The 20,183-nt window shown below is 40.0% G+C and overlaps 1 protein-coding gene across 1 annotated transcript in view; it reads right to left on the bottom strand.

The window, feature by feature from the left end:
- Nucleotides 1-643: 643 nt before the first annotated feature.
- Eps15 (epidermal growth factor receptor pathway substrate 15) overlaps nt 644-20,183 on the bottom strand; it is a 104,649-nt gene continuing 85,109 nt past the window's right edge. The window contains exons 20-25 of the mRNA XM_051171955.1: nt 19,048-19,184; nt 15,867-15,936; nt 10,719-10,795; nt 8,808-8,970; nt 5,356-5,534; nt 644-2,947 (exon numbers count right to left, since the gene is read on the bottom strand). Of these exons, the coding sequence (XP_051027912.1) occupies nt 2,801-2,947; nt 5,356-5,534; nt 8,808-8,970; nt 10,719-10,795; nt 15,867-15,936; nt 19,048-19,184 (773 nt within the window). The 3' untranslated portion in view covers nt 644-2,800. The remainder of the gene's footprint in view (nt 2,948-5,355; nt 5,535-8,807; nt 8,971-10,718; nt 10,796-15,866; nt 15,937-19,047; nt 19,185-20,183) is intronic.

Raw genomic sequence — 20,183 nt, 5'->3', positions numbered from 1 at the left:
ATGTCTATGATCCCAAGCACTCGCGAAGGCAGAAGAGCTGAGCTGGAGTTTAATCTGACATAGTAAGACCTGCATCTAAAAAAAGAAGATGGCCAAAGTCAACTATCAAACTCACTAAAGAGGAAAGTGAAGTTCAGGGAACCAGAGACTAAAGAACTTTTCTTCTCTTGTTTTTAAAGAATGATGTCCCTATGTAGCCCAGGCAGACTCAGAACCTGCCGCATAGGTTAGGATAGTCACAACTCAGGGACTTGTCTGCTTTTGCCTCCTGGATTAAAGGTGTGCACAACCATGTCTGGCTTAAAGAATTTTCTCAAAGTTATTTTTATCAAAAATGGCAGAAAAAGGACTCGAGGACAGGAGTGTCCTGAGAACCCAAGGCCTTGTTCCTTATTCAGCAAAAGATACGCAGCCACATACATCTCTTTTTCTGTGCAGTGCAGAGGCATTTCCTAACTTCCTTTCACAAAATAGGACACAATAACAAAAAGTGTTAGTTAACATTTATTTATTCTATATAGTACTGCCCAAAACACTTTATAGAGGATTATGTATGCTGATGGCAACCTGCCCTTCCTCACGTAATATGCACACAGTCAAGAACAGTGCAATGGTTCAATGCAAAATGACAGATAGTACATTTTTTCATTTCTTAAAGTTTATTATTTCATAATTACAACTGCAATTTGTAAGTTTGAAACATGAGAAAAATTCTATGAAGAGAGCTCAAGTAAAGCTGAACAAGTACATAAAAGAGGGTTAAAACTCTTTTTTTCAAGCACAGGCTTTGGAGCCAGGGTCAACACCATAAAACATCACAAATGACTTAAGACATTCGTCCTATACAGTCAAGCATGGAGATATAGAAATGTTTATATGATATATATACATTTTAGTATGACATTGGCCCACTGAGCATACACATCTTAACAAAGGATAAGAGTCTCTATGACCCAGCTAAGTGCACTGAAGATTAGGGCACGCTCACCACGCATCAAAAGTTATATAAGTTATAGATATTTAATATTTCCAGAGTGGTTTTTTAATTAAATTTTTTTTAAAGCATTTCAAACATTTTTAATTTTTCTCAGTGCAAAAGAAGGTTATTCAAGTCAACTTACCTTTCTCCTGAGGCGTCAGAGGAAGGGAACAAACAGAAGCACTGCCTATCACAGCCCAACACCACCTTCCATCACCGCTGGCAACAACTACTGAGGCCACCGGACTAGTTACCCCACTAAAGCCTTGTGACTATGATTCAGCCCTTACTTCATATGTATGACTTTATGGCAAAGTATTTATTTACAAAGGTAGAAAAAAGTCAGCAGTGCAAGAAAGTGGTTTAAGTTTGTTTTAAATCCCAGGCATCCAACAGTGTGTGGAAAGAACAGAAAGCACCATTTCAAGGTGGACGGGTTGGACACTGAGGGCTTTGTTACAGGCCAGGCAGTGAGCTACCCTGGTTAACGCAGGTTAAAACCACCCTAAGTTGGCGGCCATAGAGAACTTTAGTTTGTAGGGGCATTTTTCTTCATCTTGGTATTGAAAACACTTAATTAGTAACTAATGTTTAAATTCAGCTGTCTGTGGGCCAACCTAGCAGAAGATGGGCTTTTAACAAGATGGGCTTTGGCAAGTCTGTTTCTTTTTCTCTCAATTTAAAAACTAGGAATTGGGGTGGTGGTGGTGTGGGTGGAGTAGTTTGTCAATTTTATAGGTTAAAAAAATGCAAATAATTAAAGTAACAAACTACAAAAATGAACAAAAAGCAAGACGATACAACAAAAGTTACTTCTTCCATTTATCATTGCAAAAAGCTGCGCCCTCACTAAATAAACAAAGCACATAATGAAAATCAAAGTACCTTCTTCCAATTCTGGCTTCCTAGACTTCAGGACACTTATGAACTAAGGCCAGTGCAGCCACAAAGGCAGAATGGGTGCAGGCTAAGTGTTCACTTACCTAAAATTGACAGGTTGTATTTTAATATACAAATTTTCCTCACTAGCACTTAAAATGAACATTTCTTTATAAATTTTATTTGTAAGAGATTGATCTGTTCGATGGTTTTTAACTAGGAAACATGTGGTGAGGTATCTGTTAATCTTAAAATTCTTTAAGCCCAGAAAAAATTCTTTTAAAAACATGTTTCACAAACAAGGCTTTAATGCTTTTATTCAGGACTTACACGAGCCTGGAGCAATAATGGTTTATCTTAATTCATCTAGTTTTTCAATAGTGGAGTCGATTTATGCAGAATATTTCCCCGTCTCTAAATAACAAACTAATTGTATTTTCTCCAGAAGTACATACAATGCCCTTTAAAGTGGCGACTTTGTACCGATGAGAAGGAACAGGACGCTCTTTCCCTTCCCCTCCTTCAGCCTCTCAGCTCAGGGAGAATACTTGCACTCTGAGAATGCAGTCGCTACCACAGTAACTACAGAAGAAGGGTAGCACAGCGGGAAACTACATCGGCTAGGTTTCAGAAGGCAAAGGCTTGGTGCTCTAGCTTTACAGGGAATAGTACAAGCAGGCAAGAGCTCACTGTAAATGCACACCAGAGCAGGGGCTAGGGAAAGCTGTCTAGTTAGGGTACTGCTGTTGGAAGGAAAAATAAAAGACACATTTGAAATAGCTCCCCCCCCCCCCCAAAAAAAAACCAGACTAGACTTTTGTCACATTTATAGGAATCTCAAACCTTTTGTATCCCATGCTCATAGGTAGCTTGATGCACATGGTAAACAGCCTCAGCGTTCAAGAGGAAGAGCACTGTGCTGCTGAAGAGGGCGAAGGCCCCTCATGCTTCTGAGATCTCTGATTTGCTGAGCGCAATGGCCAGTTCCAAGTCTTCTTGCTCCTGCTGGTTCAGTCTGGCAAGCCTTTGTTCCTCTTCTCTCTCACTTTCCCTCTTTGCCCATTCAATCATATCTTCTTCAGAGGGATACTGTCGTTTAAAAGACAAAACAATCAATGAATCAATGAATGAATCAATGAACGAGCGAACGAACAAATGATGAAAATAAATGAAGACTTACAAAAGACTTTTTATAAACTAGCATTAACTACTTGTTTTACTTAAAGAACTCTGTGAATACTGTTACTTCTTCACTGTTTTTCTGGAGATATATAAAATTAAAATTTTAATGCAATCTATGGGGAGAAAAGTCTATAAAAATACAATAAAGCCTATAAAGTAAAACATTAAAACCATCACTTCAAAAAGCAGCGATTACAGGCATGGCGGCACATGGGAGACTGGGGCATGAGGACTGCAAATCAGATGCTAATCTGGGACATACAGTGATATTCCATCTCAAAACAGGGTAGGCCTTTAGGGTAAAATAGGAGATTTTAAAACGGGAGTGGTCTAGTCTTCCAATTCAATGTAAAATACTTGCTATTTAAACTTTAGTGATCACCACCCAGTAATTTTTTCCTTTTTCTTTCCTTTCTTTCTTTCTTTCTTTCTTTTTTTTTTTAAAGACAGACTCTCCTTATTTGGCCCAAGCTGGCCTCAAACTCATGATCTTCCTACCTACTGCAGCAGGCCTCACCAATGTATCATTAAAGTTAATGCCACTGGTGATAGAAAGCAGCCTTATCTTGCTTTTCGCTCAAATTTTGCTATATATGAGAACCTTAGTGTGTGAACCAAATTATTTTTTAAAAAACACTGTGAAGATTGATAGTCTTTAGAAACTTTAACCCAGTTTTATATAACTAAAACGATCCAGTTTAAGTAAAACCTTCATAATGATTAGATTGGAAAAAATATTTTTTAACTACAACCAAACTTCAACTTCAGTAGAAACTCGATACAAAATCCTACTTGGTTTCAGTCCTGTTGCATGAGGAGACCCATCAAAAGAAGTGAAACAAACTGGTAGGCTTTTGCCAGTGTGCCTGTGACTCTCGGTATGCTTTCCACTCCTCTCACAGCCAAAGTGGAGGGAGGACTTTATTGTGAGCTACTTCATGCTGTACTGTACTGAGAGTCAAAGTATGAAATAAGCAAAATGCCTCCACCACTGTGCAAGACTCTCTCCAGCCAGGCTTTTACTTGCAGAATCATGTTTACCACACTGACTGTCACAAACTGCAGACTGTCACTTTACTTGAGGATTAGAGTCTCCTAAGAGAGCTAATCCTCCATTCTTCTCTGCTTGAAGCAACCCAAGTTCCACCTGCCAGAGAACTTAAACATAATTCTGAGTTGCCACTTCTTTTCAATATTAAAAACATGGATTTCCTTCTTGTTCCTTTCTACTAAGTGATGCCCCTGGAACCTAAGAGCACAGACTCAAAATGTGGGTACTGCAACTGCCTTAGTTGTGCACAGAGTCCTGCCCACCCCTTTCCTAAGTAGGCAGAGTAGATGCAGGGATAAAATAACTAGCAAGAGAACCCAAATAATACCCGCCGTGGCCAGGGGCGCTTGGCCACTCAGCAGCTCATCTCCAAAGTCAAGGATAAAGGGTGATAAGCAGAAAAATTCCTCTTACAGAGTGGGCAGTGGTAATGAATGCCACTTTGCCTTAAAAAAAAAATCTGGGAAAATGAAACTTTGTTAACTACTCTAAGAATTTCATGTTTAAAATAAACTTGTCTTATCTGAGCAATTACGAAATATATAATGGCTCCATGTCTCCATTTGCTCCATTTCTAATTCCATGAAGCCCTTGCCCAACCTGTTCTCATGGGACGTCTCCAAGTTTCTGAACGAATTCTTAGACCTTAACGGGTTTATTTCATAAAAATGAAAAGGCTATCATGGCAGAGTACAAGCTTAGCGTGAGCGAGCAACTGGGTCCACTGATGAATAAAAAGAACCATCACCAACAGCAAACCCTGAAAACTGCTGTGTGAACAGTGAGTTAAGGGTTTTATTTTGTATTCAAAGAACTCCTGCACTGTCCCCTCACACAAACTGCCAACTGGGCTCTAGAAATTGCTAAAGCTTTGTACACAAACACACATACACAACTACAAATATACAAGGTTGTTATTGGCATTAAACACGGTAGGCAGACAGCAACCTTTTAAATCACTATCATATATAACCATCTGCCAAATACTAGCTGTCAAGATTTTACTTATATTTTATTACCAAGACTAAGAGAAGGGTTTATAAACCAACTTCTTCACCAGAACCACAATGACTAAAATCAGCTGAGCAAGGAGTCAGCTAAGAAGCAACAAAACCAAACCAAACAGATGTTTTGTTTGGGGGAAGAATAAAAGATAATTTTTAGTATGTTGGTAAAATGATGCAAATTTGGTAGACTATGAAGAAATCTTTGAAAACTCTAAGTGGAAAGATTTTCCCACAAACAGCCCATTCACAGTACTTACAGCACTGAAGTTAGCAAAACTGCTTGGGTCAGCCTCTTTATTGGCAGTAGAAGAAGTGAATGGATCACAAAACATATCAGGATCTTTTTCTTTGGGACTATCGTTGCCTGGGAAAGGCTGAAATGGATCATTCAGTTTAAAGGGATCAGAAGAATCCAATTTGTTGATGGGTCTTTTCCCTGGATCAAAATCATTACAATTAACCAGTAGATACAGCAAACACAAACACACAAGAACATGTTCACAGCAAGCATTTAAAGAGCTGCAGGTGTGTAGAGAGTAAGAGCCCAAGGCACATTCTCAAGTATGGCTTTAAACGGCCACACCAGCTGTCCTCTAAGCTTTCACACGTCTCTCTCAAATGCATTCCAGGTGCAGCTAAATGGACAAGGACCAAAAGCAAAAAAAGAGGAAATGGGCTAAGAATCATGATTTTGCCCCAAGATTAAGTCTTTCTCCATTTAAAGAAGCATGCTCCTAAGGAAGATAATGAATGACAAGCAAGAGAAAAATGGTCAAGAATAAACACAGCAATGCCCTCTGGTTAGCCCTCAAGCTGGACACCAGTGGCAGTAATGATAAAGAGACTGAAATTTGGCAAATTTCTTCTGTCTTTTCTCTGGTATATTTATACACACATAATGCCTAGCAGTGTAAGATCAACTCGACAAAACCTCACTTATTTTTTTCCATCTATAAAACTTCAAGTTGAGAATGATCAACCCTTGTAAGTCCACAGCCTATATGTGTAGCTGCTGAAACTAATCTTTGACCAAACAGCAGTATGCTGTCCTGATAACTCACCACCCATTGTTTCAATAGCACTTTAAAGCAAGTTATTTTATTTATTTATTCATCTTATTCATTCATTTATTTTGTTTTTTGAGACAGGGTTTCTCTGTGTATCCCTAGCTGTCCTGAAACTTGTTCTGTAGACTAGGCTGGCCTCAAACTCAGAAATCCACCTGCCTCTGCTTCCTGAATGCTGGGACAAAAAGCGTGTGCCACCATGTCCAGGTAAGTTCTTAAATTTTCAAGTTTTGCTTAAAGTGGTAACACATCCTGAAGAAAAGAGGTGAAGCATAAGATTCTTCAGATATGTTTTTCTTATAGTACAGTATGCTGGTAGTAATAATTGATTCTTTTCATAAATGTTGTTTACAAGAGATGCTTTCATCTCATAATACACAGGACTTCAGAAAGTCCTGTGAAGGCATGCAAAATCTGAGTTACAGCTACCATTCAACAACTAAGACACTGAGGCTTAGACATGGCGAATTACACACTTAAGACCATAGAGCAATGGCTCCAGTTGTAGCTTATACCCTAGGATTGATCTTCAGCACCACACACACACACACACAAATCCATAAAAACAAAACCCCAAACAAAGGAAAACAAAACCAAACGTGGGGTCAATGCTAGCATTTGGGAAGTGGGAATGGGAAGGTGGGTGATAAGGAGTTCAGCTAAGGCCAGGCTGAGCTGTAGGGCACTGTTCAAAATCCTACAAACAAACAAGCACAAAAGGGCTGGGAACGTAACTCAGTGGTAGAGTGCTTGCCTAGCATTCATGCATTAATTCAATTCCCAAAACTGGGGAGTGAGGCTGAGGTTGACTTAAATATGAAGTTAAGACCCCTAATTAGTGATCTTTTCAACAAACCATTGTTTCCCTTTGCTTTTTCTACAATGATGTACACTTGAATTTTTTCACCTTTGTTGTAATTGTGTATTTTGTTATTGGGTATGTCAGCTTTATTATTATTATTGTATATGATGTGTGTGTGTGAACATGTGTGCCACAGTACATGTGTTGTCAGAGCAATTTCATGGAGTCAGTTCTGCCTCTGAACCTTTACATGATTCTGGGAATTGAACACAGGTCACCAGGCTCATGCAGCAAGCACCTGTACCCTATTAAGCCATCTTACTAGACTTGTTTTCAGCTTTACTTATGGCACTAAATTAGAGCATTTGGATTCTAAAACTATACTCACATGGGTATAAAAGTGCAAATGAAAATAAGTGTAAATGAACAAAATATTACTTTAAAAATATATAGACTCTGACCAACTTAATTCTAACAATATATAATATAGGTGACATTCCTTAAAAGATAAAAATCACTTAACTTATTTAGCTATGTTTTGAATAGCTATTTATATACTAGCAACTATATGTGCTATCTGTTAGCAAATACCATGGGCGGGTTATTATGAAAAGGTAGGAATGATTATCTAACAAAAATAAAAAGTGAGAGCCGGGCGTGGTGGTGCACGCCTTTAATCCCAGCACTCGGGAGGCAGAGGCAGGTGGATCATTGTGAGTTCAAGGCCAGCCTGGTCTACAAAGCGAGTCCAGGACAGCCAAGGATACACAGAAAAATCCTGTCTCGGAAAAAAAAAAAAGTGATTATCTAGCATTGGGGCTGAAATGTTACACAGGAATGACGGAGGGTTAAAAACTCCTCAGTGTGCTCAACAACAGTCTGCGTCTGCTCACGGGGTGGCTTGGCGGCACAACTATGCTCAGAAGAACTGCCTTCACAGCCACTTCGCTGTGCTTCAAAACAAACCTCTCCTTGGTGCAGTGCTAAACACAACACAGACTAAACAAAACGAACACTGCAACAATTTGCTCCTAGTCTACAAAGAATTTTAAAATCAGATTCTTTTTTTGGGGGGCGGTTCAAGACAGGGTCTCTCTAAGTAGCCTTAGCTGTCCTGGACTCGCTTTGTAGACCAGGCTGACCTAGAACTCACAGTGATCCTGCCTGCCTCTGCCTCCCTCAGTGCTGGGATTAAAGATGTGCGCCACCACGCCCGGCGTAAAATCAGATTCTTAAAGCCAGGTATGATGGTATACATCTTTAAACCCAGCACTCAGGAGGCAGAGGCTTCAAGAGTTTTGCGTTTAAGGCCAGCCTGGTCTACATAGCAAGTTCTAGACCAACCAAGGATACTTAGATCCTGTCTCAAGCAAAACAAAACAACTGTCTGTTACAAACTAAAGGAATTTTAAAGGGCAAGCAGTTCTTTTACCCTTCCTTGCTTTTTTTCTAAATAAAAACAAACAAACAAACAAAGGACTTAGGGAGACTTCAAATTAGTTTTCTCTCAAGAAAATTAATAAAAATAAAAAAAAAAGAAAAGAAAGAAAAAAAGAAAAACCAACAGAGTTCAGAAAACTGCTATTCAAATTATAGTCAACGGGTTTCCAAAAAACAAAACAAAACAGAAACAAAGTGATTTTACCCATTCTTTTTCTGAAATGGGGGTCGTGAGGGGCACATGCCTAGCCAAGGGGACAGCAGCTTTTGCTAAGCTTGCCTGGCTCTTGTTTCCAGCCCTTTCTGTGATTCCTAACGATGGAGAAAGGCCCACACAACACTTTCTAGAGAGGACAAAGACATAAAGGAAGATATCTAGGAAAAGGTCCCCACTGCATACCAGGGGGTGGCGGGCAGGGTCTGGCTGGGGTTCCAGTCTTGGGCGGCAGTGCTGGAGGTACATCCTCACTCCTGGTGGACGGCTCCTCTGACGCAGTGTTTGGAGTGAGCACACTGCTGACAGAACTTGATGTGGAAGGACTAAAAGGATCTTCATGGTTGACCTTTGTTTAAAAAGAAATTTTTATATAGTATGATACACATGCGGTTATAAAGTATTCAGAAGAAGTATTTAAGTACCATGCAGTTTTATTTTAATTCCTAGAGAAGTGACATTTTACCCTTTATATTCAAGAACAAATAGGATTAAAAACTGATCTGTAGGTATTACATTAGTTACTTATCAACAGCAACATATATCAAAACAAGCCAATTTTAGACTGAAGACTATTAAGTAAGCATTAGGCAATACAAAACCTCCTGAGTCTTTTTTTTTTTTTTTTTTTTTTTTTTTTTTTTTTTTAATTGATTCCCCACCCCCTGCCCCAAGATGGTTTCTTTATGTAGCCCTGGCTGTCCTGGAACTCACTCTGTATACCAGGCTGGACTTGAACTCCCAGAAGTCAACCTTCTTCTGCCTCCTGAGTGCTGGGGTTAAAGGCGCCCGTGGAATTTTAAGTCTTTTTATTTATTTGTTTATTATTTATACAGTATTCTGCTCATCTGTGTGTCTGCGCACTAGTAGAGGGCACCAGATCTCAGTATAGACGGTTGTGAGCCACAACATGGTTGCTGGGAATTGAACTCAGGACCTTTGGAAGAACAGTCAGTGCTCTTAACCTCTGAACCACCTCTCTAGCCTGGAATTTTAAGTCTTAATGTGGGTCTAAAAACCCTGAATTTCAAATATAGGGGGAAAATGAAAGATTGGCTATTCTGTAAGAAAACTCAGAGTATGATAGGTCAGTGTTTTTCTTTCTTTTTTTCTGTTTCTCCCTTTCTTTTTCTTTCCTTCCTTCCTTCCTTCCTTCTTTCTTTTCAGTCAGGGTTTCTCCATGTAGGCCTGGCTAGCCTTGAACTCACAAAGATCCACCTGTTTCAGCCTCCTGATTGCTGAGGACTAAAGGTGTGGGCTACCACAACCCAGCTAGGCCAGTGTTCTCAACAGCTGCACTATTAACTTTGTGGATAGAATAACTGCACTTGGGGTGGGTGGTGACTCTGCAATGTACTAGAGGATGTATTCGTTAGGTATGGGCAGCAACCTCGACCGCACATGTCTCTGGACACTGTCAAATGTTCCTTAGAGGCAGACAATTTGGCATATCTTCGAATCCTCTCATATCACCCAGGTATAGTGGTACACACCTTTAGCTCCAGCATTCAAGGAGGCAGAGGCAGGCAGATGGCTGTGAGTTCAAAGCCAGCCTGGTCTAAAACAGGAGTCCAGGACAGCCAAGGGTACACAGAGAAACTCTGTCTCGAAAACAAAACAAAAACAAATCCTTTCTAATCTTTTTATCTTAGCCTAAATCTATGCTACACTAAGCTGGACAATAGGTAGTGGACATTCAGGGCCGAGTTTATGCACTTTTATCTTGGCGCAGACTCTAATAACTTCAAAAGATAAAGTCAAACAGTCAGTATACAGTGAATGGAATCAATGTTATGGCTACTGACCCAAACAGCACACAGGGAAAAATGTAATTCACCTGGAAACGAAACATTTAAACAGACAGACAACTCTAATTATAGCCCTGAGCAGACCTTTCAGACACTAATGTAACACCTGCACCACCACTGTCTCCTGATGTTTGGAAATGTGAATATTTTTGGCTGATCTGTAACTTCCATGTGAAATCAACACCTGCTATGGACTGACTGCAATCAAACCCGTGTGTGAGGGAACTGTAACTGTGGGGGCTGTTCATCTGATGGAATATGATGTTCCTTCCTGTGCTGTGCAGATTACCTTTGACAATGTGCTGAAGTCAGCAAATCCATCTCCAAAGGATTCATTTCCAAAAACAGAAGCAAAAGGGTCTGTGGCTAAAAGGAGTAAAGAAAATCAGTGTAAGACACTATATTTCATGTCTTTTTTTTTTTTTTTTTTTTTTTTGGGGGGGGGGGGTTTGGTAGCATTCAGAAAAATAATTCCTGAATTTACAACTGGCATCTGTACAGACTGTGTACACACAGAAAATCCCGTATGGAATATCCCTTAGTATACATTAGCTAGTAAATGACTCAAGATTGCAACCAGGTGCTACTTGAAGGTAAGGTGTAAAGTTCTGGAACACATGTGGAACAAGACAGCTCCAACAAGCTGCACTTTATTGTTGTTTGTTTCAGGGGAAGTACAGCCCAGGATGGCATGTGACACTGTACATGGTCAAATTATCTCTAATAATGATTTCAAGAAGTTTAAGGGGGCCGGGCACGGTGGCATACATCTATAATCCCAGCACTCAGGGTGGCAGAGGCAGGCAGATCTCTGTGAGTTTGAGGCCAGCCTGGTCTACAAAGTGAATTCAGGACAGCCAAGGCTACACAGAGAAACCTTGTCTTGAAAAACCAAAAAGCCAAACCAAACCAAAAAACCCCCAAACAAAAAAGAAGTTTAAAAGACCATTAGTCACACATTTCCCATGCCATTCAAGTCTCATTTCAAATGCCTGCTAAAGTTTCCAGGACAGATTTATACCTAGAACGTGTGGTTAAAAATAAAAGAGAGATGGCCAGGCATGGTGGTGCACTTTAATCCCAGCACTTGGGAGATAGACGTAGGCAAATCTCTCTGAGTTCGAGGCCAGCCTGGTCTACAGAGCAAGTTCCAAGACAGCCAGGGCTACACAGAGAAACCCTGTCTCCAAAGAGGGGTGGGAGGGGAGAGAAGACAATTTATTAAGAAAGAGAAGGACCCTGTGAAAGGGAGTGGGCTAGGGAGTGGGCTATGCTGAAAAGACAAGGCACCTTATTTTTGTTGTTGTTTTTTAAAGACAGTGTGTGTGTGTGTGTGTGTGTGTGTGTGCGCGCGCGTGCACCTGGTGCCTGTGGAAGCAGAAGAGGGCATCACAACCAGTTACAAATGGTTGTGAAGTGCCAAATGGGTGTTGGATACTGAACCTGGGTCCTCTGAAGAGCAATCAGTGCTCCTGATAGCTGAGCCGTCTGCCCAGCCCCACAGCACCTTATTTTTGTCTTCTTTGCTACCAAGGCTGTGAGGCAGTGAGGCTGAAGTGGGCAAAGAAGAGAGGCAGACACCTAGAGAACAGTCCTTTCCAGGTTTGTCACAACTCTGATTATGAAAAAAACACTGAAACTTCAACTACAGAAGACGCTGTTCATTAATACAGCATCTGCTGAGCCCCAGGACCAGGGGATGCTTTTCCCAGAGGTGTAGTGTCAGGTGTTCCTTTTCCCTTTCCTGGCTGCTATTCCTGGTGGGTGGCAGCTAAGGCACGGCAAGATTCCCCTTCTTGATAATGCACAAGGGTAGGAAAAGAAAAGGCTCCAGGGCTCCTTTTCCTGAAGGAATTGATCATGCTGTGTCATGCCTTATCTCTCAAGACCTTACAAGATATTACAACACTTGTAGGAACGCAGCTGAGTTAGGCCAGGACTGAAATACTGTAAAGTATAATTTGAAAAATATTAATTGAGGCCGGGCAGTGGTGGCGCACGCCTTTAATCCTAGCACTTGGGAGGCAGAGGCAGGTGGATCGCTGTGAGTTCAAGGCCAGCCTAGTCTACAAAGTGAGTCCAGGACAGCCAAGGCCACAGAGGGAAACCCTGTCTTAAAAAATGAAGAAGAAGAAGGAGGAGGAGGAAGAAAGAAAGAAAAATATTAACTGAAAAAATATTTGGATATGAATACATAATTGCTATACAGTTTTTCCACAAGATACTCAGGAAATGTACCCTAGCTGAATGACAGAATGTTTTTCTCTCTCAAATTAGAGAATAAAGACGTTGACAAAAACTCTCTCAGCTGTTGGTTGAGATGAAGCACAGGCCTGCCCAGAACCTAAGGATTCTGTTCAAATCATGTGAGACACGCGCTGGAAGGAAGCTGGCAGGCAGCACACAGAGGCCAGGAGCAGAGACTGAGCTTTCACTGCAAATGTGGATTTGCCAGCACCCTCTCTTCCCCAAGAATAAAGGCAATATATTGGGGAAAATGTATAAAAGCATAATGTAAAATCATTTATAATCTTATTATCTAAAACCACTTGTGAGTTCTTTTGCATATAACTTTAACAGTTTCTCCCCCCCCCCCCCCATTACACTATTATCATTTTCCCGTAAAGGCAGAAACAATAAAGCTATCTTGCAGGCATATGACTGTTATCCCTTCTCCAGCTCCCCTACAGTTCTCATCAGTGCCTGACCCATTCCTGCTTCCACCTTCCAACGCAAGCTCTACGACGCCGAGAACTGAAGTTCATTCACTACTTCTTCCTCAAGGAAGAGCAAAGTCTGGTGAGTAGGAGGTGCTGGTATTTGTTGACAGTATTATAAAAATAGGGATATTAAGGATCCTCCGGAGAGATGTAACAGTTCTTAGAACAACCAGCTGACCAACAAGGAAGAAAGGACAAATAAATGTTCCCCAAAAGACTGTGCTGGAGAGACAGCTTGTGGCTAAGAGGAGAGATTGCTCCTGTAGAGGATGTTCAGTTCCCAGCACCCACAGCTCACAGCTGTCTGTAACTCCAGTTCTAGGGGACTCAATTCTGTCTTCTGGCCTCCATGGGAATCGTGTGCACATAACCACACACAGACACATAATTTTAAAAAATTGTAAAGAAAAAGTTTCCCCAAAGAGTAGCTGCTTACCAAAGAATCCTAAGATCCCCTCACCTGTATATGCTCTAAAAACGTAAGATCTAAGCTCAACCTCGCACCGCCTTCAAGAGATACCCTCAGTAAGATGTGCCTGCAAAGAAACATCTGTATCTTACAGACACCACTGCGCTTTAATCAGGACCTGGAAGGCCACCGTGTTTCCTGAGTCTGAGGTTAGCAAACTATTACTACTATACTACTACACACACAGAGGCATCAGAACTAATTTCATCTAAAGTAGGAAAATAATGCTTACAAGGATATAAAGAAAGAGGTCCTGAGTAGGCTTCTCCTTACTAGTTTTCTTTCAATTTGTAGTGTCTATCCCCCAGGAGTACACAAGTGCTGAAAAAAACTCAAGCACTTAATGTACTTTTATTACTACAATTACAACTATATTTTAGTGGTAAGAGTGCAATTATTTGTCTAATATAAATTAAATATAAATGTAATAAATAAATTTACTCATTTTAAAAACTGATTTTGAAAGCCCACAATTCTACATGTGATCAGTACCCAGCATTCAAGTAACCTGTTTGTTCCAGTCTGCTTTATTACTCACTCTAGCTCCTCATGATTGGAGTTAATATCTAATCCCCCAAGACTCAGTCATGTATTACAATTTGTTCACTATAAGAGATCCAATTTGCTAAGGCATTTGTACTAATCTCTCTATACATAACTTACTTGACCTGTCACATCAACAGCCTAGGAAAACAGCACCCCTACTAGCACATGACATTAAGGCATTCATGTTTGAATTTACATTCCTCTCCTCTCCTGTGCTCCCAAATAGTAGCTAGCCTACTCACCTTATTTTTAATGAAGAGTGGAAATAAAACAATTAATTAGCTGAAAATGTTTAAAATTCCATCAGACCTAGGATTGAATCTAGTAACTGGTCCACCATTTCATAAACTGTATAACCTTGATCAAGTTATTTAATATTCTGGTACTTAGTTTCCTGGTGTTTAGATTTTTCTCTGTATTTTTTTTTCAATTTTTTTATTAATTTATTCTTGTTACATCTCAATGGTTATCCCATCCCTTGTTTTTCTCTGTATTTTAACAGAACCTCTTTATATTAAAAATAATTTTCATTACTCTTTTGAAGCCTTTAAACTTAGGCCAAGATCTGTAAGAGTAAATGTCAATCAACACTTTACAGGATGGAACACAAAGGTTGAGAGAAATAGGCACTCATAAGAAAATAAAATATACTGGAGAATATTAATGTGGGCTTTTTTCTAAGATTTATTTTATGTATGAGTGTTTTGCTTGCATGTATGTTTATGCATTGTGTGTGTGTACCTGGTGTCTATGAAGGCCAGAAAAGAGCATGTGATCTCCTGGACCTGGAAATAAAAGTTTGTTGTGAGCCACAATGTGAGTGTTGGACCCGAATCTGGGTCCTCTGGAAGAGCAGCAAGAGCTCTTAACTGCTGAGCTGTCTCTTCAGGCACCTCTTTTTGCTTTTTTTTTTTGGAACAGGTTCTTCTTTTGTAGTCTGAGCTGGTCTAGAATCCACTTAGTTCACATTATACAGCCCAGGCTAGCCATGAACTTATAGCAATCCTGCCTCACCTTCGTAAGAACTAGGATTAAAGTGTTACCCTCACACTGGGCTAATTTTTAATCATTTTTTCTTTCTGGTATTTGTGTGTGCATATGCTATGTGGCATATATGTGTGGTATAAGCACATGAATATTCATAAGGTTAGGACAGAACACTGGATATTTCCCTTTATTGTTCTTTGCCCTATTGCCTTCAGGTCTCTCACTGAGCCAGAACTTCATCATTTCGCACAGGATAGCCGGCCAGTGAGCAAATGAGCCTTCAGGACCCACCTATCTCTCTGCCCCCCAGTGCCCAGGTTAAAGACAAGTGTAGTCATGTCTAGCTTTTTATGTGACTGCTAGGGATTCAAACTCAGGTCCTAATGCTTGCACAGCAGCAGTGCTCTTACCCACGAACCATCTTCCTAGCCCAACACTACACTGTATAGAGCAAAAGCTTCTTATACCTTTTATGACACTGAACACAGTGCATAGTCTAGAAAAACCTTTAAGGTGAATGAATGACAAATGAAATAATGAGTAAGTAAAGTAAAAAGTATACAAAAATACCAGTTTCTACAATTATGTTGGAAGTGGAAATAATACATGAATGAAAAAATTATAATCAACAGGGCAAAAACATGTAGAGAACATCATCTTGAAGAAAAGGCAACGATTAACAGTAATAAAACTGACAAACGTCTTTAGTCTTTACCTGAATCACTAGTTGCAGCAACAACTGTTCCGCCAGGAGCAAATGGGTCATTGTGCTTCCAAGTTTCTACCTAAAGAAACAGTACAATCTATGACTGAGAGGCAGTATTTCATAGCTGGGACTTCACTGTCAAGCTTAAGAAAAATGCTTTTCAAATTCTGGATTAGAAAACAAACATTTGGGACCGTTTTCCCTTTCCTGATATGTAGTCTCAACGAATGGAAACAATTACTATTTTTGATTGCAAAATATTTATTCTTCGTTGTTGCTGTTGTTTTTGGAGACAGGGTTTCTCTGTGTAGCCTTGGCTGTCCAGGACTCACTCTGTAGACCAGGCTGGCCTGGAACTCACAGAGATCTGCCTGCCTCTGCCTCCTGAGTGTTAGGATTAAAGGTGTGTGCCACCACGTCCGGCTGCAAAATATTTATTCTAGAAACTATGAGGCATATGTATAATTTAATAAGTTAAGTTCATGTGAACACTCAAGCAATCACCTTAAAGGAAGGTCCCAACACTCAGCAGGCTTCATGTGCCTCCCTCTTCTGCAGAGGTCACTTTTAGCAGAACTGGGATTGAACCTAGACCACACAAGCTAACAAAGCACTCTGCTACTGAGCTTAGCATCACTCAGGGGCACCAAAAAGACCAGATAAGTGTGGTGGTTATTACATCAGCAACCTTTTATTTTAATAGAGAAATTATGAGACGATAGCAAGGGTGGTATCCGTTCTGAAAAGCATAGATAAAAGTAAGGACAAATAGAAACATCTCAGCCAGTGAAAGGAACAGGAAAGATGTGTTATTTTTAAGTTGGGGGGAGCTGACTTGGTTTGTCTGGCTGAGAGCAGTCAAGAACGAGAGGCTAGTGTATGAGGTGGGGGGAGAACTCAGACTGCCACATATTTTAGAGGAACCTACATTGTGAAATAGGTGTGGTAGAAAAAAAGAGTATCTGATATCCTTCTGGAGAGCACACAAACTCAGTCACAGGGGTGTTCTTCCAAGTTTACATCAGTGGGAAATACCAGTTGTTGGTCAAGTAACTCTTGGTTTTCCGAGACAGGGTCTCTCTGTATAGCCTTGGGTGTCCTGGACTGACTTTGTAGACCAAGATGGCTTTGAACTCAGAGATCTACCTGCCTTTGCCTCCCCAGGTGCTGGAATTACAGATGTGTGCCACCGCGCCAGGTCAAGTAACTCTTATTAATGAATACAGTAAGTAAATAATATAAGAATACCAAAAAGAAACAATTATTCTTTCAAGGAAGTAATCTTAACTTAAGACTAATAATGACAAAATAGTTGTGTAAAATGACTGTCAGTTAATTGCGCCTCTCCAGGTCCAGTTTACTCACAGGAATGAGACTGCTGCCTCAAAAAGCCTCCAAACACAAACAAGCAAAATATTTCACTGAATTATTCTATTTTGAGTATTTTCAAATATCCAGAGTATAATTTTTAAAAATTTATTTTTATTTTATGTGTGTCAGTGCTTGGGATACTGTGTATGTGTGTCTTGCCCCCCCCCCCACTCTTGTCTTGGCCCCCCCCTCACTCTTTTGTTTTTTTGAGAAAGTTTCTCTGTGTAGCCTTGGCTATCCTGAATTTGCTTTGTAGACCAGGCTAGCCTCAAACTCAGAGTTCCACCTGCCTCTGACTCCCGAGTGCTGGGATTACAGGCATGTGCCACCGCACCCGGCTTGTCTGTCTGTCTTGCATGAGCACAGGGTATCTGATCATACTGTAAAACCCAAGATTGTGTTGTTTACTAGAAAAACCTGTTTCTAGTTGTGGTATGGCTTAACCCTAGCACACATCTTTAATCCAAAAGCTTTCTGTTTGAGTATTGTAAACAAGATTAGATAAAGTTAACCCTAGGTCAAGAGGCAGAGCAAGCAACCAGCTGACAGGAGTGAGCATAGGAAAACTACATAGAAAGTAAAAGGAAGTCAAGAGGACAAATAGAGAGACACACAGGAAGTAGAAAGGAGGGACACTTCAGTTTGAGAGTTTCTGTGAAACAGTATGGGGAAAGAGCATTCCTTTTTGCTCTTTTGGGACATTAGCTGAATAGGAAGATCAACTGGGTGCTTTCTCTGCCTCTCTAAGCTAGCAGGCTTTCACCACAGCATCTGGCTCCAGAGTCTTTACTGGTAAAATCGAACATTTGAGATTTTATTAAAAACAACAGGCAAGCCTGAATGCCTGGTGCCTGTGGGGGCCAGAAAAGGGTATCAGATCCCCTAGAACTTGAGTTACAGAGAATTGTGAGCTGCTGGTGGGTATGGGAAACTAAACCCAAGTCTGTAATCTGCTGAGCCATCTCCTCAGCCCTTATATAAATATTTCTTAAAAGCCTTTAGGCACAAATGTTTAGGGCATATTACAGTAACATGATTTATTTATTTATTATTTATTTACATATTTATTTATTTATTTAATTTATTTATTTTTGCTTTTTGAGATAGGGTTTCTCTGTGTAGCCTTGACTATCGCAGACTCACTTTGTAGATCAGGAGGCCTCAAACTCACAGCGATCCGCCCGCCTCTGCCTCCCCAGTGCTGGGATTTAAAGATGTGTACTACCACACCTGCTGGGATTACGGTTTCTACCACTGCACTCAGAGGTTGTAGACTGATCTCAAGAAAGCTTCACAGTCAGTGCCAATTTATACTTTTCATGATTAACATTCCAGGTATTACTATAAATAACATGAATGACTCTACTTTAAAACCTTAATTCTCTTTAAGTAATTTCCATTTCTTCATTAATACAACAGATATTTATAAAAAGTTTTACTTAAAGGGTTGGGGATTTAGCTCAGTGGTAGAGCACTTGGCCCTGGGTTCGGTCCTCAGTTCTGGGGGCGGGGAGGAAGGACAAAATAATAAAAAGTTTTACTTAAGACTGGCTTTTGGATTTCCAGTCACATATTCAGTGCACCAATGAGATAAGGAGAGACTTCATTTTTGGTCACTGTAAGTCATCCTATTCATCTCCACTGGGTGATCAAAGTATGAAATATTATACTGGACAAAAACCTGGATGGGTAGGATCCAGACCAACTTCATACAGACCATTAAAAATAATCAAAAGAAAGGTTCCATTGCTATGCATTTAAGAACTTTCCTTAGGATACTTGTTTATCCATCTGAACAGTTTTCAATCCTGCCACTTACCGATGTATTACTGCTGTTGCTGGACGCACTGAAAGGGTCTGTACTTGAAGTGGTAAAGGGATCAACAGAAGGCTGCTTAAAGAAGCAATCAGATGCAAACGGATCTGAACCTTTGAAAGGATCACCACCAAATGGATCTAAAAGAAAGAAAAAAAAGTGAAACACTGAACACCTACTATACTAAATTCTCTATTGCCTACAGGCACTGTCATTCCTTAATTAAGACACTATGAGCCACTGTGAGGTTGGGCTGGGTCTGTCCACCACTCAAACTCAAAAAGCCATACCCATCATTTCTCTTTACTTCTTTGTTGTCCCTCTCTGATACTGGCCAGAGTCTGAGTGTGCATCTTCTGTACTCTGGGTTCTAGTACACTCTCTACAGCTCTCATCCTCAATGTGGCTACTGTCTACCACGTGGCTGACCTCTGTGTCAGCTTAATCACAACATCTCTTCTCTTTCTCCTCTCCATCCTCTTCCCCTACACAACTTCTGAGATTTACAGCTTGCCTGCCCTGGTGTTTTTCTTTTAAATACAATAAAATTGTCCTTTTTGAATAGATTTTGCCTGATTTTCAAAAAAAATAAAATCACTTTGAATTCCTTTTTATTTCTGATTCTATTCTGTTTTCAAGAAAATAGAACTTTTCACTTGCTAAGCATTTTAGTTAACATTTTATTTTAAAGGATACAGTCTAAATCCTCTTGTCCTACACTTATAAAAGAAACAACAAAAGCTTTAAAATACATTTCTCTCTCCCTGAGCTCAAGGCTAATACCCTGAAATACATTTGGAAAGCAAATTTAAGTAGGAAACAAGATTTCTTTTATTCTAGTGAAAAAAATCTCAGAAAAATGATTATCTCAAATTTATTAAATTTTCAATTCCCCTATTCATATGACCAATCTAAAAATCATAGGATAGTAAAATTATTTTATAACCTTGTAGTCTGTAGTAGTATATAAACTCATATTAATTTAACTTTTAGCTAATATGGAGAAATTAGAATATATATTAGAATTTTAAATTATGTGTATATGGGTGCAGTGCTTTTGGAGATCAGAGGTATTGGTTCCTCTCAGCTAGAGTTAGAGACGGTTGTGAACCACCCTGTGTGGTGTTGGGATCAAACTC

Source organism: Acomys russatus, chromosome 29 (genome assembly GCF_903995435.1).
Source record: "Acomys russatus chromosome 29, mAcoRus1.1, whole genome shotgun sequence".
NCBI classification, from domain to species: domain Eukaryota; kingdom Metazoa; phylum Chordata; class Mammalia; order Rodentia; family Muridae; genus Acomys; species Acomys russatus.
This window is presented reverse-complemented; position numbering and strand designations above follow the sequence as displayed.